The following is a 25,817-nucleotide window of genomic DNA, read 5'->3' on the forward strand; positions in this document are numbered from 1 at the left end:
GATTTGCCTTTCATACAAGGTATTTATCTCGTTGGACAGGTTTAAAGTTGGAAAGTGCAATACAGCCAAACCTGGATTTTTTGATTTTGAAGGTCAGAGGAAATGGTAAGTGTTCGGAGAGATTGGTTGTCCATTTTGAGCGTACGTTTTATTTAAATAGAGAAATTCTGCGATTTGCTTCATCAGGCAGGCATGGAAACAGCTGGGGGACATGAGTGCTGAACAGGCATGCAGGAATATGCAGCATGTGTCTGCTCCCGGATCCGGACGCCAGCCTCAAGGTAAACGTGTCCACCCTCCAGAGACACATGTGACAAAGCATTTCTTTCGATTTCAAGAGAGCAGTAGTGAGTAATACAGAGTATTACTCCGGTTTTTATGTCAGACATTCGAACTGTGAAGGAACACATATGGAATTATGATGTAAAAGTGTTTTCATACATTTACATTTTACATCCTGAGCGACTTGCAGTCAGTAGTTACAGGGACAGTCCCCCCTGGAGGGTTAAGTGTCCTGGTCTTCTGGTATATAGGAGAGTGTGTTACCCACTAGGCTACTACCTCCACTGCTTCAAGTCCTCTCTCGTTTTCTACAAATATCAAATACGCGGCAGGAGCAACCAAAATCCAAATGTGGACAGCTGAGGAGACCTGAGGTGCCTTATGTGAAAGGGAAGTGATAGTAATTATGATGCACAGCACACAGTGACACAATGAAATGTGTCCTCTGCTTTTAACCATCACACTTGGTGAGCAGTGGGCAGCCATGACAGGCAGCCATAGATCAGTGTGAGGGGACAGTGGCATCTCAGTGACACCTTGGCAACCCTCCGTTTACGGGTCCACTTCCTCACCAGCTAGGCCACCACTGGCCCAGGTGTTGTTTCTGAGGCTGACAACTCTGATGAACTTATCATCCACAGCAGAGGTAACACTTGGTTTTATTTTCCTGGGAGACTTTCATCATAGCGCTGATGCCTTGCAGCTGCATTTGAGAATACGATTCTTGAAAGTGTACAGATTGACTGACGTTCATGTTTTAAAGTAAAGATGGACTGTTATACTGAGGTGAGTGGTTGTTGCCTTGATATGGATTAGAACACTAGTCAAATAGACCAACCCTACTTCTGCACGACACACCTGAGGGTCTCAAGCACTTTTTCTACACGATTCCATATGTATCCCTTTATAGTGTAAAGGCAGTAGCTCTGAAGCATGGCTCACGTATGAGGGGGCGTTGCAGGCGAAGCCATGTTTTAAGGTGTATCATTTAAGTAGAAAGCCACTGACTGAAGCCTCAGTTCTTTACGTCAGCGTTTCATCTCAAGTGTCGCTTCCAGCATGACTATGATTCCAATCGCACTGCCCGGGCAACAATGGAGTGGCTAGGTAAAAAGCATTACAAGGTTCTAGAATAGCCTAGCCAGGCTCCATACCTCAATCCAGTAGAAAATATGTGCCCAGTAACAGCCCCAAAACATCTCAGCTCCTGAGAAGATCTGCATGGAAGAATGGGCCAAAATAGCAGTGTAAACCTGGTGAAGACCTACAGGACCCATTTGATCTCTGTCATTGGCAACAAAAGTTACAATTATTGAGGTATTTGCTATTGACCAAATACTCATTTTTTCACAGTTGAAGTGAACCTGATGAAAATGACAGAACCTCTCTCTTCTTTTTAAGTAGGACAATCAGTGGCTGCCAAATAATCTTTTGCCCCCCTGTGTGTATATATATGACGTGTGTGTTATATATATATATATATATATATACACACACACACACACACACACACACACACAACACACACACACACACCACAACACACAGTGGGTACGGACCCCCTTCAATTTTTCATTCTTTGATAAATTACAGGAATTTGCTAGAATCCTCATTGTACACATAGCACCACATATGGACAGAATTGTTGCAGATTTATTAACAAAGAAAAACTGAAATATCACTTGGTCCTAAGTATTCAGACCCTTTGCTGTGACACTCGTATATTTAAGTCAGGTTCTGTCCATTTCTTCTGATCATGCTTGAGATGGTTCTACACCTGACTGGACTTGAGTAGGGAAGCCACACCCCTGTCTATACAAGACCTTAAAGCTCACAATGCAGGTCAGAGCAAATCAGAATCATGAGGTCAAAGGAACTGCCTGAAGAGCTCAGAGACAGAATTGTGGCAAAGCGCAGATCTGGCCATGGTTACAAAAACATTCTGCTGCACTTAAGGTTGCTAAATGCACAGTGGCCTCCATAATCCTTAGATGGATGATGTTTGGGACAACCAGAACCCTTCCTAGAGCTGGCTGTCTGGCCAAACTAAGCTATCAGGGAAGAAGAACCTTGGTGAGAGAGGTAAAGAAGCTGGCTGAGCTCCATAGATGCAATCAGGAGATGGGAGAAAGTTGTAGAAAGTCAACAATCACTGCAGCCCTTCACCAATCAGGACTTTATGGCCGAGTGGCCCAACGGAAGCCGCTCCTCAGTGCAAGACACATGAAAGCCAACATGGAGTATGTTAAAATGAGAAATAAGACCAAGATAGACCTTTTTGGCCTCAATTCTAAGCGGTACGTGTGGAGATAACCAGGAACTGCTCACCACCTGTCCAATACAGTCACAACAGTGAAGCCTGGTGGTGTGGCCAAGTACAGGGATATCCTGGACCAATTTCACTTTACTTTCACTTACCACATTTGCACACCTTCCCAACCTGTTACACATATTTTATGTTTAAAAACATAAAAGTGTAATATTTGGTTGTTTGCAATATTTGCATATTGGTTCACATGAATATGAGGTCTATATCAGTTGCAAAAGCATTTCACTGCATATCGTGTGGAAAAAATGAGGAAAAAATCAATTTTGAGGGGGTCTGAATACTTTCTCTATCCACTGTGTGTGTGTATATATAGCCACATCCAATAAATTAATGTTATAAATGTAAATGTTATTTAAACTTTCTAATATTCACTCCTCTCAATTACGTCATGTGAAGAGTAATTGGAGTAACCTTTTCCGGTTTGTATTGGCCACCCATAAGTTAGTAGGTCAGTAGGTTCTCGCCATAATGACCTTGTCCATCAGGGGGCAGTGAATGACCAGTTTTATGATCATATTTCATGGATTATAGGAACCCAGATTCCACTTGAGTTTAACATGAACAAATACAATTATACTATAGTGGAAGTACAGCAGTCATGATCTTTATCTTGATTGGCTTTTGAGTTCTGCTGAATAATATTTCGACGTGTGGGGGATCATCAGGAGGAACATCATGCTCACTAGAGTGATTAGTCTCGTTGTGGAGTCCCTTAACCAAATGTAATAAGAGGGCAAGATAAGTTAAGCAGAGGTTCCAAGAGTTCTGGAGGGGGAACAAGTAACTACTCACCGAGCCTTATCAGCCATTATCAGCTCTTTCATTCATGCATGAAATTTGATAAGTTTCCCCTAAACTTCAGCAGGAGCCCTGAAGCTGAGAATATGTCTCTCTGCTCCTCATCTGAGAGCTGCCTACCCATGGTGACACACTCCTTTCAGTTTGTAGTGTGCTGATGCGGGTAAAAGACACATAGAAGTATCTGAGGCGTGGCACTCTGATCCCGCCTTTTTGACATTGTACAACCAGCCTGAATAAAAGAATGTGCATCAGCAGAACTTGTATTTTAGATTTGAATGAAAATAATATATTGCATGCTCTGAAAGTGCACACACATCATTTAGCTGCCAGAGACCTTTTCTGAAGAGAAACTCAATTTTGCCTGATAGAAAATTGAAGTGGTACCTTTCCATTGCAGCATGAAAACGGGCAGGACATGTAACTCAGCCATGTCTCACCACTGGGACACTGCAACCTCAGACAGACTCACGCTTTGTGTGAATGTGCAAGACAAATTTCACTGTGTGCACCGTGTGCTGTGCTGCTGTGTATCACATGTGACTATCACTTCACTGTATTTTATTTTTAAACACCAAACATGCCCCGTGAGGAATAACCCAATGAAAGAAACCAACTAAATGAAGACTCGTACATATCAGGACTTTAAGCATTCTGACTCAGTAACTATGGAATAACTATCAAACAGTTACGTAATAAAGGGTGTCATGGATTATTTAAAATGGGAAATTTAAATATCAATCAATTCAGTATAACATGAATTATAAAACTGGAACTAAAAACATTATTTATTCATTAATTGTGTCATCGTCACAATTTGGGAACATTCACGATATCATGAATCGCTTCTATCTGTCAGTCTGACCCATCAAAGTCACTCAAAATTAAAGTGGAAAAACACACTACAGGCTGATCCAACTTTGATTGGATTCTCTTTTCTGATCATATGGCTTGTCTCCTGGTACCACCTCCATGCTTGGGACACTACGCTGACAGACAGAACAAACAGAACAAACCCCAAATGCCACAACTCACATTGATGTGCCACCCTGGATGAGCTGCACTACCTGAGCATCTTGTGTGGGTTGTAGACTCTGTCTCATCCTAATCATATTAAAAACATACAAACAGTATACCATTTATTACATACAGGTGTTACATACAAGTTTTGCAAATGACCCAAATATTGGTTTTTACAAAGTTTGCTGCTTTTTTGTCTGTTGTTTCTGCGGCGTATTGAATTATAATTACAAGCATTTCATAAGCTTCAAAGGGATTTATTGACAATTACATCAGGTTTAGGCAAAGAGTCAATATTTGCAGTGTTGGTCCTTTTTTCAAGACCTCTGCAATTCGCCCTGGCATGCTGTCAATCAACTTCTGGGCCAAATCCTGACTGATGGCGACCCATTCCTTCATGATCAGGGCTTGGAGTTTGTTGGTTTTTGTTTGTCCATGCCTCTTGAGGATTGACCACAAGTTCTCAATTGGATTAAGTTCTGGGGAGTTTCCTGGCCATGGACCCAATCTTTTTTAGTGTTTTGTTCCCTGAGCCACTTAGTTCTCACTTTGCCCTTGTGGCACAGTGCTCCATCATTCTGGAAAAAGTATTGTTCTTCACCAAACTGTTCTTGGATGGTTGGGAGAAGTTGCTGTTGGAGGATGTTTTGGTAGCATTATTTATTCATGGCTGTGTTCTGGGGTAAAATTGTGAGTGAGTCCACTCCCTTGGATGAGAAGAAGCCCCACACATGAATGGTATCAGGATGCTTTACTGTTGGCACCAGACAGGACTGATGGAGGCGCTCTCCTTTACTTCTCTGGACCATCATTTTTCCAGATGCCCCAAACATTCGGAAGGGGGGTTTAATCAGAGTTTCATCAGGGTTTTTCTTGGAGATAAGAGGCTTCTTTGACACCAGACCTCTTCTTTATACCAGGCCATCCTCCACAAGTCTTACTGAGTGTGCAGATGCACTCAGACCTGCCTGCTGCCTTTCCTGAGCAAGCTCTGCACTGGTGGCACCCTGATCAGGCAGATGAATCATCTTTAGGAGACGTTCTGGTGCTTGCTAAACACTTGACCCTCTCTCATTGAAGTTTTTGATGATCTTTAATGGTTGAAGTGAAGGTAAAGGTATTGTCATTGTGAAACACAGCACACCACACAGTGATACAACAAAATGTGTCCTCTGCATTTAACCCATCACCGTTGGTGAGCAGTGGGCAGCCATGATTCGGGATTCAAGCCCTTTTGAGCACTTTTTATGCACTAACCGTGGTTAACAGAGGAAGAACAATGAAGAATAAAGAATCACCCTCCTTTTAAAGCATTTAGTCTGCTATTCTAACTCAATCAGCATGACAGAATGATCTCCAGCCTTGTGCTTGCACTCTCACTTGTGTTAATGGGAGGATCACTGAAATGATCTTAGCAGGTCCTTTTGTGGGAGGACTGAAATGCAGTGGAAATGTTTTCATAATAATAATGGAAGCAGAAGCAAACCTTTTGACCACACTGTACAATACAGTATTCTAAATATATAAATCAAGTGTAGCACAAATCAAGTATTCTCTAAAAAGGGAAGACTTCAGCTGCCGTTAGAAAATGCTCAGCGGCTGTGCTGTTCTGACTCCATGTTTGTCTTTGTAGGCCAAGATCAGTATTTTAAATCTGATGCAGGTGGGGCAGCTACTGGGAGCCAGTGGAGGGATCAAAGCAGTGGCAGAATCTAGGAAGGTTGTTGCTGCATTCTTTATTAGCTGTAGAGTCCGGATGGTAGAGGTAGACCAGAGGGAGCTACAGTAGTCCAGTCGTGAGATTTTCTAGGGACTGAACAAGTATCTGGGTGGCCTGTGTTGACAGATAAGGGTGGATCCGTCTGATATTGTAGAGAAAGGATCTACATGAGCGTGAAAGACTGGTGATGTGAGTCGCGAAGGAGAGTTGGTTGTCTGTAGTTTCTCCAAGGCTGTGTGCCATTGTAGAAGGAGAGATCTATGAGTTGTTAGATGGCAAGATCCTGATGATGTGAAGAATCTGTTCAAATCAATATCAGTTTGGTTTTGGTAGGTTTGAGTTTTAGGATGAGATGTCAGTTAGACATGCAGAGATTTTGGAAGAGGCATGTATATCTGAGGGAGGATAAGAAAAGATGAGTTGTGTGTTGTCAGCATAGAGGAAATTACCTCTTGTATCAAGGTATGGAGCAAAACATTTACATTTACAGCATTTATCAGACGCCCTCATCCAGAGCGACTTACAATCAGTAGTTACAGGGACAGTCCCCCTGGAGCAATTTAGGGTTAAGTGTCTTGCTCAGGGACACGATGGTAGTAAGTGGGATTTGAACCTGGGTCTCCTGGTTCATAGGCGAGTGTGTTACCCACTAGGCTACTACCACCCCATTGCAATTGCAAAACATTGCAATGCTGAGCACAAATTCCATTTTTTTTCATGATGGACAGGAGAGTGTTGTGGTTAACTGTATGAAATGCTGCAGAGAGGTTGAGGAGAATAAGAACAGATGAGAGTTTTGCTGATCTGGCCACAGACAGTCAAAACAGCCAAAGGAGCTGTGTCTGAAGAATGACCAGCTCTGAAGCTAGACTGGTTGGTATCTAGGAGGTTGTTCTGAGACAGATGATAGCTGATTGTAGACATTCTGCTCAAAGACTTTCAAATGAAATGAGAGAAGAGTCACTGGTCTGTAGTTGTTGATGTCTGCTGGATCAACGGTGGCAGTTATGGAAGATAGAGCAGGGGGAGTTGGAGTGTTCAGTAGACATGAGAATATGTTGTGGAGTTTTTGAGGGTTGTGGACAGAGGTTTCCAGTTTTGCTTTGTAAAAAGTTGATTTAGCAGAGGTGAGGTTAGTGGAGAAGTTGCGTAGGAATTACTGATAATGCAGCAGGTCAGAGTCAAACTGATTTCTTATATTTCCTCTCCGTTGCTCTTTGTTCCCTTCAACTGCTTTGCAACATCTCAGATTGCCAGGGAGCAGTGGGAGAAGTCCTTTTGGGGTTTGGAAGAAATAGGACAGAGATGATCCATAGAAAAGGAAAGTAAGAAGAGTGTTAGTGGCTGTTTCCAAGGGTAAGGAGAAGAATGAGTCACAGGTTAAAAGATGTGAAAGAGTGCTGGAAGAGACAGATGAAGGTGAGACAGAGTGAAGGTTATGTTGAATGAGTGATGGATGGTGGTTAGTCTTGGATCCAATGGGTAGAGTGAGGGTGAAGGACAAAGTGGTGGTCAGAGTTGTGGAGTGGAAGAAAGGTTGGTAGGTGGAGAGGGACAACTGAAGAACAGATCCAGGACATTCCCTCTTTTGTGGGTGGAAGAGCTGCTGCTGTTGGCCAAGGAGAAAGAGTGGAGAAAAGGAAGAAGGCAAGACGATTGGAATTTGTCAAGGGGAAGGTTGCTGGGAAGCTTGAAGGGGTGTCTTATTCATCAATAAAGGTTCCAAGTGACCCTTGGAGGGGGATCTATGATAATGAGAAGGATGTTTACTGGAGAAGAAACTGAGACAGCATGAACCACAAAAGAAGAAATTTTAAGATGTGTGAAGGACCAATTCTGAAAAAACTCCCCCAGTTTTCCTAGAAGTGTGGGAGAAACTATAGGCAGAAGAGAGAGCAGCAGGTGTAGGTTTCATGCTTCACACACATTGTGGCATTTTGGTAAACGGGAGAAGGTGAAAATGGAAGATTAAGAGAAAGGTAGAAGGTTTGGATTAAAAGGCTGCTGCTTACCGATATACCGACTGTGTCTGTAGCAGAGTGACCTTCGCTATAAACCACTAAGCCCTGCCCCCTAATTCACACCCGAGGGGAACCTGAAACTAGCACAAAACTTGATATTACTGCACAGCACTTAATCTACCTTTTTATATTCACCACATGTTTATTAATCCTACACAATCCTACAACTGACCTTATAAACAGACAGAAAACTAAATCTAGATTCCTACCTTTCCAGAAGAGACAGATACAAAGATGGAGCACCCTGCTCTGCAAGTCAAGGACTTGAAGTTTTCCTCACTTTAAATTGAGGTGTATTTCATCTGATCATCTATTCAGCAGCGCATGATGTTGATGTTGAATGAGTGTTATTTCTACAGTGGAATAGTACAGTTCTTCCATTGGATCTGTTTCCTTTTTATCAGCCTTTATTTCTGACCAATAGGGGAAAGTCTCTCTTTACTTTCTGTGGAATCTCAACTGCTGAAATCCCAAGATACCAAGACCTTCCCACTATGCATAAAAACTAACCCAGAGATGGAGCCTTTTTTGAAGATCCCATATTTAGTATTTGTTGTATGAGGACAAAGTGAAGTATGTTTGATTAATCTGTTTTTTTTTTTACCATCATGGCTGCTTTGGTCACTATTGTCATCATCAAATGCTGCTTTATGAAATGCTCAATTACAATAAGTGAATGATAAACCTGTTGGAAACCAACTTAAGGTGGTGGAGAGAAGACAAGAAGACATAAAACGCCTGCCATCATAGCAAAAACTTTTTGCTTTGTTTGCGAGTTTTGTATTACATAGTCCTGTGTCTTCAGGACTATCAGTAGGGACGTCCAAACTGGAAGTGTTTTAAAAAGTTTTTCACATGTAAAATCCGCAGCCTTGTTGTGCTCTGGTCCCCTGCAGCAACCAGACAGAAGGGGAGCAGATAGAAGGACAGGATTTGGGGGTGCAGCAGTCAGCTCGCTCTATCAAGAAGAAATGATAAGGTAATGATGCCAACTGTTGAAGTCATGGGGGTGGGCGTCCTATTTCTAGTTTTTTTTTTTTGGGGGGGGGGGGATTACAAATGACACTGATGTGTGCAATGCTGATTTATGTTAATTGTGACATTTAGAGACATTATGCGGGGCGCTGGGTTCTGATTGGGAACGGTGCAGTGAAGCCCTTTCCACATTTTCTGTTTATTTTGGATAATTTATCCCCTCCTCCCTGTAATGAGGGATATTAGTATGCATGTGATGAGGAGGCCAGCCAAAATGATGAGGGGCTTTTAATTACACATTCACCCTAGCATGGTGAAATTAAACAGGGTAGTGGTGCAGGAGGCTGCGAGTGTGTGTTCCCCTGGAGACGAAGACCTTCAGGCGCCCACAGCAACACGTGGCCTCCAGGGGCAAAAGCTAAAGAAGCAATTAGCGCTGCACGCTTCCTGCCCCGCCCGTTCTCCAGCCCTCAAGCTCTCCAGCCCTCTTCGGCTGTGTCTCACTGTTTCACTGACTGCTTCACCGAATTCCAATTTCATCCCCACCCGAAATGGGGATCTAGCTTCCATATTAAACACTGGTTTTGCACCGAACTCCAGAAGATTCCTTGTGTTTGTTTGACTCATGATGACTCTTATGGTTTCAGTTGTGTCCTGAGTGCATATGAGCATCAGAGCCACAGTGGCAGGGATGGTCTCGGCTTATTACACAGACATAGTTCATTTGTTCCTGGAAACGGACTAAAATATCTGATATGTATGAAGTATAATGCAATGCTTCACAATTGCCTGAACAATGTTTCAGGTTGTAACGTTTACTGGAGGAAACTCTGGGGAAGCATGCAGAGGAAGGAGGCCCGCCGGAAAGAAAGAGAATCTCACGCCGCTGCTGGGGTTTCCCTAACGCTCTCTATTTATTATGCTCACAGCAGGACATTACACGTACTACATGTTCCTGCTTTATGTGGAGAGACGTGTGCATTTAAAGGGGAACTACCAGTATATACAACTGTTACCCGGAGCGCGGACAGTTTTTCTGCTCATGGCAGAAAATGAAGGAGTCCACTCCGGTGTACGAGACCGTATCGCTTGTATCATGTGACCATGTAGAAAATGTACGGCATGCACTGATAATCGTAATTAAACTGCGAGAGGAGGAGTGCAGGTTCACACCTCTACTGTCGGCTGTGATGTTGGTGCTCCAGAAGCTTCTAGTGAATGGCAGCTGTGACTGCTGCTCCGAGCCATGATTTCTTATGAATGAAGGCTTTATCTTAACAGGATTAAGAAACTGTCCCAAGTGTGTAAGAGCGGTATTCCTACAATACTGTGTAAAATGTCCGCTCTCCGTCCAACAGGCTCACACACAAAAACACAGTCCCACTGAGCTGGACAGAGGCAGGAATGACAGAGTATCCAGTGACCTTCCCAGCATGCCTAGCGTTTTTTCTGATGTCACGTCATTTATCAGGGGGATCATTAATCGTACAGGATTTGTAATCTGGGCCGTGGAGGGGTGAGAAGACCCCGTGGCGGGCGGGCGGGGCGGGCGGCGTCCTGACGAATGAGGCCTGCATTGATCCCTCGCTCCAGGAGACAGATGGGGACTCAGGGCGCCCCGTGTCAGCATACGGATGTGGGGGAGGAGGCGTCCCAACACACTAAATTACAACTACAGAACAGAATATCATCAAAAGAACTAACAATGCAACAGGGTCGAGGAGTAGAAGTTGGTGTCTGGGACAGAGTCGCCATTCATTTCACTCTATAAAAGCCTTACAAAAGCCCTAATGAAGATCCAGAGCATTCTATCGGAAGGATGGGTCAAATTGAAAGATTTCCCAGTGGACTTGACCTAAACTGTCTGAGCTTATTCACTCTTCCTTATTTAGGGAAGAAGACAAGAACATTTTTGACTACTGCAGAGAGAACAACATCGAGCATGTCACCAAGGCCATAGAGTCCAAGAAGGTGGATGTCAACACAAAAGATGAAGAGGTATGGTTATGTAGTGGTTTAAGCAGTTTTGTGCACTAACCATTATATTTTGTATTAGTGTTTCACATTTGATTTCAGTGACAGTATTGCATAATAATAAACCTGACATAACTTGACTTTGTAGTGTGGTGAGTGGCGAGCTGGTTGTAATAATACTGGATAACTGATAAATGAATAAATAGAAATATCAATGACTGGCATTTTATTCCAACAATTCCATGTATTTGCATACTTTCCTCAATGACCAGAATTTACATCCCATTCATTTATTTGTCCCAGTGGCCAAATGACCTGCTCTCACACAGCTCTAGAACCAAAAGTGGGTGAACAGTTGGTGCAGCCACCATGTAGGTGGCAGATGGTGGCTTTGGTGTCCTGGTACCTTTGTCTTCCACTCCAATCCAGCTTTATTTGTAGAGTGCTTTATACAGCCACACTGGACCAAAAGTCCTGTACAAAAGTATAAATGAAATTACAATAGAATAGAATAGAATAGAGCAGTGCAGTTCATCTCATTAAGCTGTAGAGGGCACTCCTGAATTTCCACTCCACAGACCATACTGTTCCAGACTAGCTGCATGGGTCAATGCACGTCACTCTTTCATATTCACCAGCTTGTGAGAAAGGTTGACAGTAATACAGAAATGTTCCTTGTTTTATCACTCTGTTAAATGAAAATGTGAAATTTTACATCCCTTCTGCACACGCTTTGGTTCACCTGTAACTGGCGTGGTCCTGTGGGCGCTGATGTAGCTTTGATTAATTATATCCTCACAGTGATATAGATTGAAGATTTGTCTGTGTATCAATACATGCGTATTTGTGTGCATTGTAATGAAAGCGGTTGCAAAAAAGAGATCCACTCTTTAATAAAACTTTCTAATAATCATGTATGAAAAGGTGTACAAAAAGATGTCCGCTAACCTGTAACCTGAACAATTCTACTGAAAAAGTGAGGAGAAGTAGCTGTTTAAACCAGCGCTTTATTGATCTAATTGCAGCACACGTAGCATCAATTAAAGGGACTGTGATTAACCCCAAATAAAGTTCCGCTGTCCTCTCATTTACTCAGCAAAGGCCAGGGTTCACACACTTTTACTATTTCCTTAATGCAGTCCCACTCTCCACCACATGTCCGTCTGTAATGTACAGTTGTCAGCTGATGGCACCACAGCACAACCCACTTTTTTATAATACTGACAAAAATCTAGTAGTAATAACCTCCAGTCCCCACAGAGCCACGTTAGCATAGGAACGTCTTTACACGGTGTGACATGCATTGATTCTTTAACATTTGAATTAGGAATTCGAATTTTGCCTGACCACCATGTTCACTTTGTCACTATATTTAAACGTTATTCGCCAGCGTGGAGTAAGTGATTGAGTTCTAGGGACGATTCAGGTGACATTTACATTATTTTCAAATGGAGACACGCCTGCGGCTCAACCATGGCAGCGTCTCAGCCAAGCATCAGATGAAAATATTTCAGTGCACATGGTCCCATACTTCATGCGGTTCACAGAGCGTTGGATCTTAGGAAATCATCTTGATTAATCCAGATTGATTAAACAGGTTCATTAAAACACGAATTCAGTTTAATTTGAATGATTGAAAATGTTATTGAAATAACATTTTTCTTGTATTTGAAAGATCATGTGAGAAAAACATGAATAAATAATGTGCTACGCCGTGGCAGCAGGACAGAGGACATGTCCTCTCACTCCTTTTCCCTGCACCGCGTTAGCAGGTTAATTAGAGCCTCGAGCTGACAGGCGTCCCTCCCACAGATGCAGGGGCTGATGGGAGATTTTTCTACTCTAGTTTCTGTAAACCCAGGAGAATGGGCCCCCATGTGTGATGGAGTGGCATTAAAAACTCTGCTCAGACAGGCAGGAATAAATGAATCTTTGGGCCAGGGATGGGGAGACCTGGAGAAGCGCATGTCATCGGGATGACTAAAAGAAGAAGAGGAATATGCTATAGTAGATTTGATGAAAATTTGACAAACTGTTAGGGTCTCCCTCCATAAAAACAATTGCGGTATTAGCCTGTGGGCTGCTTCATAAATATCAATTTTAACAGGCAGCCATGGCAATCAATATGATTTAAGCAATGGAATACAACTTACGAGCTTTGCTTTATCTAATTGGCCGAGGCTGAAAAATGAAGTGGGCCGGGAGGGTTTGAGAACGTGGAGGACTTTTAACAAGCTGAGGAGCAGAAGAACGATCAGGGGAGGGGCTGCTTGTAGGGTTGAGCAGCTTTTGTTCACCCAGCCCCATCCGTCAGTGTAAAAGGCCGTCCTGCCACAGGCCAATTAGTTCCTGGACCACCCATGTGACACCCCCGGTCGGGGTGTTGTGTATTACTTTATTCATGAGATTTTGCTTCGTTTAAGGAGCAGGGGTTTCTGGGGTACATTATCGCTGTTTCTGTGTGTGCCCTCTCAGGGTCGGGCCTTGCTGCACTGGGCCTGTGATCGGGGACACAAGGACCTGGTGTCTGTCCTCCTACAGAACAACGCAGACATCAACAGCCAGGTGAACACCCATCAACACCAATATGCCCCGATGTTTTTAATAGAGCACAGTTATGCCGAACCGCAGAAACGTCTGCTATTGTACACATAATAAGGACCATACTTATTTCCCAGATGTATGTAACTACTGTGGCTAATTTATACTTCTTTTCCCCACATTATCAGCCACACGCATACAAAACAGCCCAAAATGGTCATGTAAATGAGAGCTGTGCACACCATGCCAGTTAATGGGCTTTAGGCAGGTAGATGTAGTTTAAGGGACTGGGTTAAACCCGGCTCATTTAAGGGCAGATTTGGCTTTGTCCGTAAGCCTACGGAATGGACCATTGCTAAATTAATACACCGGTGTGCATTTGTGAGACTGGAGGTTTTAACAGATCCAGGGAAAGGCAGATCAATTGGAAGTAATCAGGCAAATTGTTCGCATTATACATCCCGTATAATCTGAGCATTTGCAAATGGTTTTGGGCTGCAGTGTTTTTTTTTTTTTTTTTTTAGTTGAAAGAAATAAATCAATTCAAAATATGGGATTAATCAGTTATTACCACCTATGCATTAACTGTCAGTTTGGTGCTTCTGCTTGGCCCATAGCTACAATATTTAATAACACTTTTAATACTGCTAATAATTGTAATTCATCTTCTGATGGTACCTTGCTTTCCAGTATTGATATATTGAAGAGATTGAAGTTTTTACACATATTAATGTCATTTTATCAGATCATAGTTTGTTGGGATTGGTATATATGAATATATATTTATGTTCTTGTTTTTTATGTTAACAAATCTATCTTAAAAGATAAAAGATAACTTGCATTGTTTTTTTTTGTTTTTTTTTTATTATTCGATCTCTCACTGTTCAAATAATCCTACCACTGGAATTAGGGACTGATCAATCCTTGTAAGCGGGCAAACGTACAAAATCAGAAAACCGCACATTTCGTGGTGTGCACCGTGTGCTGCGTTGTGTATGAGACTGACAATCACTTCACTTCACTAGTAATATTGGTCTAATTGGGATGTCATTTTAATAAGCTCTATATAAGATTATGGGAGGTGAGAAAATGTCTGTAATGTAAAAAATTATATAATAATACCTGTAAATTTGCTATCTTGAGCTGAAAAATGTTGTGTGTGTGTGTGTAGAATGTACAATACATACATACATAAATAATCACCCTGTAAGCTAATTAAGTTATAACTACTCATCGTATCAAAAATAACTAACTAACTCTAAAGGAACATAAGATACTTCAAAGCGGTGGATTTTCTGACACCAGTTGGTGGTGTGCAAATTCATATGAATAAGAAGCTAGTCTGAATATTTCTGTAAAGCTTTTTTTAATCTCCAAAAAAGATATGTGTAAATTGGCCACACCCAGATCCTCTAGCCCTTAGAGTAAAATAAAATGGACATTTTCTGCATGGGAAGCACCTAAGAAAAAAGATAAAGATTGTGGGAAAAGGATTAAGAATAATAATAATAATCCTTGCAATAGTAATAACGGCTTTGCATGCATGGTGCAGGCCATAGCGTCCACCTCTGGTGCTTGGGACCTAAATGAAATAGTTTTAAATATAAATTATTTAGAATAATTAATTTCAAAAAGTAAGAATTTTTTTTATTGCATTATTTATGTTTTATTATTGTTCTCTCTCTGACTGTTCAAATAATCATTGAATTAGAGACTGATAATTTTCTTGTAAATCAGCAGAAAATCACAAAAAAGTAAGATATATTTTTATAAGATAAAAGTTATATATATTTATTGGCCATTCATTAAAGAAATAAGTATTTGATCCACTATCAATCAGCGAGATTTCTAGACCCCAGTTGTATTTTATACAGGTAAGGAGCTGACATTTTTCAACTCATTACCTGTATAGAAGCACTCGATCTGTCCAGATCCCCCAACTCTGCAACATGGCCAAGACCAAAGAGCTTACCAAGGATGTCAAGGGTGAGATTGTGGACCTACCCTAGGCTGGAATCCAAGCAGCAGGGTGAGAAGTGGATAACAGTCAGTAAAAAAACTGTCTGGGGTTGCATGGAAGATCTCACCTCATGGAGTTCCAATGACAATGAGAACTGTATGGAACCCGCTTAGAATTACTCGGGAGGAACTTATCAATGATCTCAAAAACCAAGATAACACTCTATGGCGTGAAAGACTGAAATCCTGCAGCCCACAAGGTCCACCTGCACATGTACAGTTTACCACTGAGCATGGACATTATTGAGAGGAGAACGGGGTAAAAATGTGATATGGCTAAATACAAGAAACGTCTGACCTCTGTGATTTGCCACCAAGTACTAAAGCATGTTTTGCAAAAGGATCAAAAACTTATTTCATTCATGAATACTAATCTTTATCCCATTGCTGCCTCCTTCACGCTTCTCCCGTTCAGTGTTGCCACAGTGGACCAAGCGGTCTGGCTGTCCACACAAAGATTTGGCAAAAGTTTTACATCAGATGCCCTTCCTGACGTAACCCTGTAATTGGAAATGGTTAATATTTACCTCAGTATTCTTTACCTCTGAGATCATATTTACATTTACTGAATTTATCCAGAGCGACTTACAGTCAGTAGTTACAGGTACAGTCCCCCCCTGGAGACACTCAGGGTTAAGTGTCCTCCTCAGGGACACGATGGTAGTAAGTGGGATTTGAACCTGGGTCTTCTGGTTCATAGGCGAGTGTGTTAACCACTAGGCTACTACCACCCAATATTTAGAAATAATAATGCTAGCAGATTCTAGAGATTATCCACTCACAGATACGTGTTTTTTTTACACATCTAGATTAAACAGTTGAGCCAAAAGCACAAACGAGTGCTCCAACTTTTCCAGTAGAATTTTCTCTTTTGATTTAACGTGGGGCCACTTTTTGACTTTTTTTAGACGAGTGTCAGATATAGTCCCACATAATGGAGCCAGTGTGTAAAACGTCCACTGCCGTGTTTGCTGTTAGCCACTGATATATGTAGTGGTGCGAGGGCCCGATCCATCACCAGTGAATGAACTTTTCATCAAAACACAGCTCTGTTCATTTAATTTCACTCATTCTTAATTTGAAATGACTTGCAGTGATTAAGATGGTTTTATTTCTGTTCTGCCCTAAGATTCTCAGTTTTTCTTCTTCCATGTCTTATTAATTTCATACAGAGAATGATTTAATATGGAAATGAAGCTTGGGAGCTGTGCATTTGCTGTATCTGTACTCAGTATGACCTGACCTCACCCACTTGCTGTTAAATAAAGTTGAAGGTGATTAATTTTTCATTTGTTGATTGAAAAACAACATGGAGAAAGTATTTTTGTGGGGGTGAGGGACTGGGTGGCACTAATGCCATCACTAGAAATGATGAGCATTAATCAGCTGATTGTTTCTCGTTCCCATCAGCCCCATAACCTGCATTGTGTTTGTGTAGTTTTTTTAATCTGGGATCAGCGGGTCCTGCAGTAGTTCCACCCCAAAGCACCGCACAGCAAGGCGATTGGACACCGGAGTCCTGAGGGATGTTGGCCAAATGATAACATGCATAAAAATGTTACTTATTCAGGGTGATTTGATTGATTTAACTACAGATTTTACAACATTGTAGGAATAAAAATAATGGCCAGGAAAAAATGATTTCAAATTAAAGTTGTAATATTTTAGGAAGGTACTGGAAATATGTTGAGAGTAAAGTTTTAATGTCATTTAAACAGTGAATCTGCTGACACATCCGCACTAAATTGCTGATATAGTGTTCAGTGGCTTTTTTCCCAAATTTGAATGATCAAATCAAACAGATTCAGTTGCCCTTAACACGACTACTGGATATTCATATTTCACATACTGCGGAACTGAAAGCCCTTTCTGAACTGTGTTTGTGCAGTGTTTAAATTTTTTAAACATTTCAGATCTCCCACCGATCCCACCTGCAGAAGAAGTTTCTGCTTCTCTGGAGAAAGTGTAGTCAGGCAGGAACTCTACTGATCCAGTGTGAAAGAAAATCTCAGGATTAAGACATCTGGTGAAGTTACTTACACGTCTTTTACACGTTTTACACGTCTGCTTCCCCAGTGGCTGTCTGTTGGCCTGCCACCATTATTTCTCATTTCTTTCTTTTTTTTTAAACTACATGATCCATGGGGCTCGGAGGGTGAATCCCAGTGTCACTAATTCTAATTAATCCGGTGGTGGGCTCAGCTCAGCCATGCCCACCACGCTCAGAGTCTATCAGATTGAAATTCATAACTTAATTGAGGTCAGAGCCTGGAGTCGGGAGAACAGGAGTCCCTGGCTGGGACCAGGTGGATCAATAGTAATAAATATCAGGCTGGAAGACGGCAGCCCGTCCACTGGACTCCGGTTGGGACGGGTGGGCGCCCTTTATGAGGCTACCTGCTTGGGGGGATTACGGTACTTAGGAGGTGTGATGGAAGACCTTCCATGGAGGTCAGAAAATTAGACTTGATTGGTTGAGGTACTTGAGGTATAAATTCATTCAGATGTGTTTGTGTATTATTGCATTTTGTTAGTATGATTGAGGCCAAGCTAAAAAAATAGGAGATAAGATAAATGGAGTTTCACCTACAAAACCCATATTGGTCATAATGACTTGCATTGATGTGACCATATCTCCTGCCATGCCACTGCACCCCCATCAGGCGGGGCATGTATGGTGGTGTGTTTGAACTGTGTTCGCTTTAGAACTGGATACTTGCATATGGTGAAGTGGGTTAATACTTTAATTATCCACATGCAAAGTGATTAATGCAAACATTTTTAAGCTTTTTGTATTTTTTTTTAAACCTCAAAACTATGCATTCGTGAACTTTTGATGTTTAAAAAAACTTTCCTCACACACTGGCTAGTTGGAATTCTGCTGAGGCATCACTGATGTTCTTTTTCCTCCCCCTTCCCAGCAGTCCCGTAACAAATGACCCAGTCTACTCAGTCATAACAAATACCCAGCTGAATCTGTCATAACAGCAAGTGTGTGTGTGTGTGTGTTGGATGTATATGTAGTGAGGCAAATGTCTCCCAGATTTCTCCTCTAGCTTCTGCCTGGCACAGATGGTACCTGTCAGTCACTTTATCAGTCACTGACCCCATTGCTCAACCAGTACTGATGTTGGGGACCGGTGAGAAGTGACTTGAGATATTAACAGGTGGACTGATATTAGCATAGACCAGTATAAATTTGAATCATAGATGATCTATTGTGTGCTGCACCAGTGTTTCGTTTTTGTGGTTTTGTTATTACGTAATCCTAGATAATAGTTACTCAGGCTGGAAAATGAGACCTAACATAGGTCTCTAATGAGGAGACAAAAATCAATTTACTGTACAATAATTTAATAGGCACAATAGAGTTAATTACTATTAATAATATCATTCATTAATACCAGTGGAATGTTGAATTTTTTACCTGAACCCTGTACAGGGCGAATGAGAGTGCAGTCACCCAAACTCACAGGGTACAAACATTGAGTAGCCAGATCCTGCTCGGGCTTGAAATGAAAGCTCCATACATTGGAGAGAATTGTAGTTCTTGTCTGGGAAAGAGACCAGTTGGTGGCCACCTGTGGACAAGCAGTTCCTCGTTCTGGAACCTTCTCCAGAGCCTGCACCCTGCTGACTGCTCTCCAACTCTGGGTTTGGGCTCACTTGCTTTCCTCACACATAATTTGTGAGGAGCACTAAAGCTGTCCACAGCTATGGAGGCAGTCGCTGAATAAAGCATCGTTTTCTGCTGCCTGCAGGAGTCTTTACGATCCGCGCTGCCCACAAGCCCCCCTGCCATTGATTTTCATATCCCACTCGCCCGCATGTGCATTTCTTTATTTTTATTTAATTCTTTTTAAACGTCCCTGATGAAGCACTTGACTCTGGGCTCCGCCAGGTCAACGCTGAGCCGCGCTCTAAAGAGTTTAATGGACAGTAAGATGTCCCCGGGGAGTCCTGGCTGTAATGGGGGGAGAAGGGGACAGGAAGTCTGTACTTTGCTGCTGTTGTGTTGTTGACCCTCACGTCACACAGGCTTCGCTGGCTGGTGTGGAGGCTGAAATCGGAACAAACACACAGTCCCCGTCCTCGCTGAATATTACAACTGTTGCAGTCATTGTATAAAATGGAGACATGCATGAGGGGCGTAAAACCGTCCAGGATGAGGATGTCAGTCATCACAATGGACTCATATTCTGAGTACCTGTAGAAATGGCCCATACAACACAGAAGCTGAATTTACTGGGGTGTTCTGGGGACATACCAACATTTCTTCTGTGGGAGGAACCAGAAGAACTCCTAGTGACATTGTTTTGGAGGCTGGATGTTGAACATAGATGATGCGAGACCCGTCCTCCTGTCCAGAGTTTTGTTGGTGAGGGTAAAAGCGGATTGTAGAAGCTAACCAGCGGCTGGGGGTGAGGTTGGGCTCAAGGACGCTGCAGAAAGCACTAATTTGTGCCCCCACGCTGCCTCTCACACGCAGATTGGCAAGGTTACCGCTGGAGAGGCGCAAAGGTGGACTGGATTCAATTAGATCTGCCCCTGCCTCCTGATCCTTTTAACATGGAGCTGCAGCAGTGGCACCAGCACACAACGCGCTTAAACACACCACGGCGGATCATCTCGCCGGAGAAGTCCATACGCTGGTCACCGCGACTCGTCCCTCCATCCCCCCAGCTCTCTGATTAATGGTGTACGGTTATCTTAATCTTATCTGCATATGAATGTTGGGGCTGCCTATTGATTGGCTCTTCACAGTTCCGATAGGCCTGCCTCCTCTCTCCCCCACATGCATTGATCATAAATCATAATTGGATGTCCATTTTCCCCACTTGTTTAATGTGTCTGTCAGGGGACAGGGTGGAGGAGAGATGGAGTTTGGGGGCGGGGTTTAGCTGCTACAGAATGGTGTTAAAGGATAAAAAATTCCACAGTGGCTTTCTGTGCAGCCACTATATACTGTGGAGTTGGCCCGTCCTGCGGCTGCTGACGTGACTGATGGCATGGAAACCTTCTTTACCGAGCCGCTCTTCTTTTGTCTGCATAACATGGTAATGCGGCTGCTGCTGCTGCGAGGTTTTTCTTCTTCTCTTTCTCTGGCTTGTATTCCTCCTCTCTGCATTCCTCCACTCCACTCTGGAGGTAATCAGATTGTGGGCTGCCTCTGGGTCTTTTCTGCTCCAGATGAATGGATGAACTGATTGGGATATTGATGGAGTCGCAGTTTATTCTGTGCTGTCTCTACAGCCTCCCTGTCTTCCTTAAATCACCATCTTCTTGATGTCCCTCAGTAAAAAAAAAAGCAAATATGAAAATGAAACATTTTTACTTCCACAAAGCAAGAAAATCCACTTCCTCGGCTACATATGCCAACAAGGTTCCACAGAGGAGCTGAGGACCTCATGCATTTCTATTAGAACATGTTGTTTTGTATGCAACGTATCATTTAGTTTCAATGAGAGAAGCCGGAATATAGCATTGGTGTGTTGAGTGTCTTATAACCCATGTAGATTCTTCAGTGCTGTGTGTGTGTGTGTGTGTGTGTGTGTGTGTGTGTGTGTTTGCGCACACTAAACACTAGCTTCAGCCGGTCCAGACTGGTGCTCCAGATTAGTGAAAGCAGATTATGGCGACTAAACCCCTTACAGTTTAATTATTTCGGTATGTATTTATGTGCATCAAGACCCCATTCCCTGCCGTTGTAATAAACATCTGCCCTTATTCTGTTCTCTTTTTTGTGTGTATGTAAGAGAGAGAGAGAGTCCATCAGTCAATCCCCAACACACACACACACACACACACAGACTCTTTTCCTGTTTTTTTGCGGATAATGCGGCTGTTGAGGAATATACAGGTGGTTCTGGTGAATACAAAGTCTGCTGTATTATGTTCATGGTTTATGACACGTGGGAACATTAGGATGCTGGCAACAGCGTGTGTGTCTGGAGGGGGGTATTCACAAGAAAAATACACATAAACTGGGGGGTGGGGCAGCTTGTGCATCAGTATTCAGTGCGTCTAGTGGGAATTTAGCTCAGTAATTAAATCAGCCGGTCCCCGGAGTGCCTGTCCTCTGGGCGAACAATAGGATCTCGCTCGCGACTTGCCTGAGTGGCCCGGCTGTGGATTTCATGCCGGGAATAATGGCTCTGGCTCTGGAATCGTTTAAGAGCCCCTGGCTGACGGCACGTGTGCTTGACACTAATGGCTGTCTTCGCTACTGGAAGCCTGGGACCGGAGACGAGGCCAGGTCCTGATAAATAAGAGGTGGCGGACGGCCACAGAAGGTTTCACTTCATTTCTAGTCCCCATGGTGTAAAAAAGTTACCTTGTATGCAGAAAAGTCTTCAAATTGTGGACGTGGACACCAGGGCCATTTGTCATGATTGGCCACCAGGAGCAGATATAGCTGTGATGGTATGTCTCATACACTGAGCAGCTCACAGTTTACACCCCCTGACCCCTGCTCCTCCACCACCAAGATGGCTTGGCAGAATCTGATCTGGGGCTGATCGTGTCCCCCTCGACTAAAACGGTTTGTCTCGCTACTGCGCTGGACATTGCTACTGCGTCCCCTTTACCGCCTGTTGAGCACGGAGGTTGTGTTCTCCAGGTCACCATGGTGCCTTAACCACTTCTTACCGGGTGTTAGTTCAAAGAGTTTGATCATCCTCCTTTCATAAGAAAATCGATATTTAATCTTTACGCTTAATTGTCCTTAACTGCTGGAACTGGACACATCTTTTCTTTCATTGTTCCTGCGGATATGATTGGCTGCAAAAATACGACCTGCGGATTCAAGAGGTGGCCAAGGTTCAATTTTTACAGCATCTTTCTGATTAAAGCACAATTTAGTGAGCTTCATCAAGAGCCAGAAATGGTACATTTATCTGCTGATGATAGACACCCCAGACCCCCTGTGCTCAAGCTCGAAACCACTTTCCAAAAGATTACAAATGTCTCTGCTTTTAAAAACTTTATCTCCGGTTTTGCCTTTCAGGATGATGAGGGCCAGACGGCGCTGCATTATGGTAAGAATACGGACTCATATTAGGACTATTATTACAAGCAGTAAATATGCTCAGAAATGATGCAGACGTGGATGACTGTGTGTGGAGGCCGAGGGGAACACAATCGATTATATCGTAATGCTGTTTCGGCCTGATCTGAGTACAGCGCCGGGTGTACTCCGGGTAGGAGTTTGGCCTCGTTCACACAGTTTCTTCGCTCAATTGGCATTCACTGGCATTCAGCACGTTTTTTTGACTCCATCCTTACATGCGGACTGAACGCTGGTGCTGGAGGCTTGTAGACGCTTTGAAAACCGGTCACCTGACGTCACGAATGCCAGAAAAACGTCTAATGTGAAGTAATGTAGAAAAATTGATGGGATGCATCAATAATCAAGGCATTAGGAATCTGAATCGAATCATGCAAGCAGTGAAGCAGTAATGGCGCCTTAACAACTGACTCTATAATAATACTTCAACTTGAATCATTTTTTTATTATAGAATGTTTACATCGTGATATATTTTTAATCCATATCACCCAGTCCTAGAACTGGAGCAGTTTTCCTTTCTCCGTCCGTCCGTCTGTCTGTCTGTCTCTCAGCTATTGTCCATCCATCACAGTCTCTTTCATTCCTCCCCTTCTTCCATCCTTACGTCTCTGTCTTAAATGAGAAAAGTGTGTGTTAGGGTGGGTGGCGTGTGTTGTGTAATAATCACTGCAGCTCCCTGAGGAAATCATCAGTGCTTCTGAGTCACATGACTACCCCTATGGGTGGTCCCAGTGACCTCCAAACCCTTAGTGTGCAGCTATCCCATCTGCCCCGGGATTCTGGGTGTGGCACCTGCTCCTGCTCTGGCACTGGTGTGGTGTTCTCCAGGCAGGGCAGTAGGAGGGCTGGTGATGGAAAAAGCCTCATAAACATTAGCGATGAACTCGAAGAGACAAATAGCAGAGAATGAAAATTCATTTGCAGCTCTCCCTGCGCAGGGCCACGCCGCTTGGCACATGATTCATGGGGGGGTTTACGGCTCACCATAAATTGTTCTTCAGCTCAACTGCTCTCCTGGGGGCACGGAGAGTGTTTATGGCCCCGCTTTGACGAATGCTGGGAAATAAAACGCAATTTTCCAAAAAACAAAAAGAACCCACCTGACATAAACAAGTGTTTTGTGTTTTCTTTCACTTTATCGAAGCCAAATCTCATGCAGCCTCATCCCAAGCCAGCACACACACACACACACACACACACACACACACACACACACACACTAGTCAGGGAGTTAAAAGCCACTGTTGTCAATCTGTATTTTCTGCTGACATCAGCCCATCAAGGAGGAGTGGATGGAGGTGTGTTTCTCTTCCCTTCCTGCCTGCCTTCCTTCCTTCATTTATTTATTTATTCCTTAATGAGGACAAAGCGCTCGACTTGGGTGTAGAAAAGCACTCAGAGCTCCGTGTGCATCAGCACTGTGACTCACTAACAGGGTTAAGAAACCCCTGGCCACCCCAGAGCGTAGGGGACCCTTTTAGTGGGACTTGGATTCAGGATGGAAGGTGAGCAGCAGACTGCAAGGCATCATCTTCTGAGCTTGTGGAGGCGTGGGGTTTAACACTGGGTTCCTCATCACTGTTATTCTCTTCATCTCCTTTGCATCCTTGTGTTGACGCATTCATTAAGAACAAAGGGTGAAAGGTCAAACCCTCAAGACATCTCAAGGATGGAAAATTACTAATTTACAAATGACTATATTTACAAATTACTACCGTTTACTGTTTATTATTCATATATAGTCCAAGGAGGACATTAGTCCTCTGGTGGCACATGGTCAAAAGACTATTTATTTCTATTGACACTAATAATCTTTGAGTATGATGAAATGTCTGGAGGGGAAACATGTTCCCTCACTTTTGAGACACTAGGTACTAGGTGTGTTGCATACTAATATCATTCTTTCTCTCCTGTCTTACCCTGTGGCCATTTGGAAGCTTCAGCCTGTGAGTTTCCTGATATTGTTGAACTCCTTCTGCGGGCTGGAGCTGACCCCTCCATCAAAGACCAGGAGGGCTCTCTGCCCGAAGAAGTAACAGAGTCCAGCGACATATCATCGATGCTGTGTGAATACTCTGCATCCAAAGGCTAAAGATCCAACGCAACTCCCAATACATCTCCTCAAACCAACAACCGCCCTGCATCCAACACAACCTCCCAATACATCTCCTCAAACCAACCAACAACCGCCCTGCATCCAACACAACCTCCCAATACATCTCCTCAAACCAACAACCGCCCTGCATCCAACACAACCTCCCAATACATCTCCTCAAACCAACAACCGCCCTGCATCCAACACAACCTCCCAATACATCTCCTCAAACCAACCAACAACCGCCCTGCATCCAACACAACCTCCCAATACATCTCCTCAAACCAACCAACAACCGCCCTGCATCCAACACAACCTCCCAATACATCTCCTCAAACCAACCAACAACCGCCCTGCATCCAACACAACCTCCCAATACATCTTCTCAAACCAACCAACAACCGCCCTGCATCCAACACAACCTCCCAATACATCTCCTCAAACCAACCAACAACCGCCCTGCATCCAACACAACCTCCCAATACATCTTCTCAAACCAACCAACAACCGCCCTGCATCCAACACAACCTCCCAATACATCTCCTCAAACCAACCAACAACCCCTGCCCTGCATCCAACACAACCTCCCAATACATCTCCTTAAACCAACAACCACCCTGCATCCAACACAACCTCCCAATACATCTCCTCAAACCAACCAACAACCGCCCTGCATCCAACACAACCTCCCAATACATCTTCTCAAACCAACCAACAACTGCCCTGCATCCAACACAACCTCCAATACATCCCTCAAACCAACCAACCGCCCTGCATCCAACACAACCCTCCCAATACATCTCCTCAAACCAACCAACAACCGCCCTGCATCCAACACAACCTCCCAATACATCTCCTCAACCAACAACCGCCCTGCATCCAACACAACCTCCCAATACATCTCCTCAAACCAACCAACAACCGCCCTGCATCCAACACAACCTCCCAATACATCTCCTTAAACCAACAACCACCC

General features: G+C 43.3%; 1 protein-coding gene across 1 annotated transcript; it reads left to right on the forward strand.

Annotated features, from left to right (window-relative positions):
• Positions 1-269: 269 nt before the first annotated feature.
• LOC114772555 (acyl-CoA-binding domain-containing protein 6-like) lies at positions 270-24,982 on the forward strand. The gene is made up of 6 exons (XM_028965433.1): positions 270-281; positions 9,067-9,149; positions 11,038-11,143; positions 13,595-13,684; positions 22,686-22,716; positions 24,684-24,982. Exons 2-6 carry the CDS (start codon positions 9,142-9,144, stop codon positions 24,836-24,838), a joined length of 390 nt encoding a protein of 129 aa, XP_028821266.1. The 5' UTR covers positions 270-281; positions 9,067-9,141; the 3' UTR covers positions 24,839-24,982.
• The last annotated feature ends 835 nt before the right edge of the window (positions 24,983-25,817 follow it).

The sequence above is a fragment of the Denticeps clupeoides genome, unplaced genomic scaffold, assembly GCF_900700375.1.
Source record: "Denticeps clupeoides unplaced genomic scaffold, fDenClu1.1, whole genome shotgun sequence".
Classification (NCBI taxonomy): domain Eukaryota; kingdom Metazoa; phylum Chordata; class Actinopteri; order Clupeiformes; family Denticipitidae; genus Denticeps; species Denticeps clupeoides.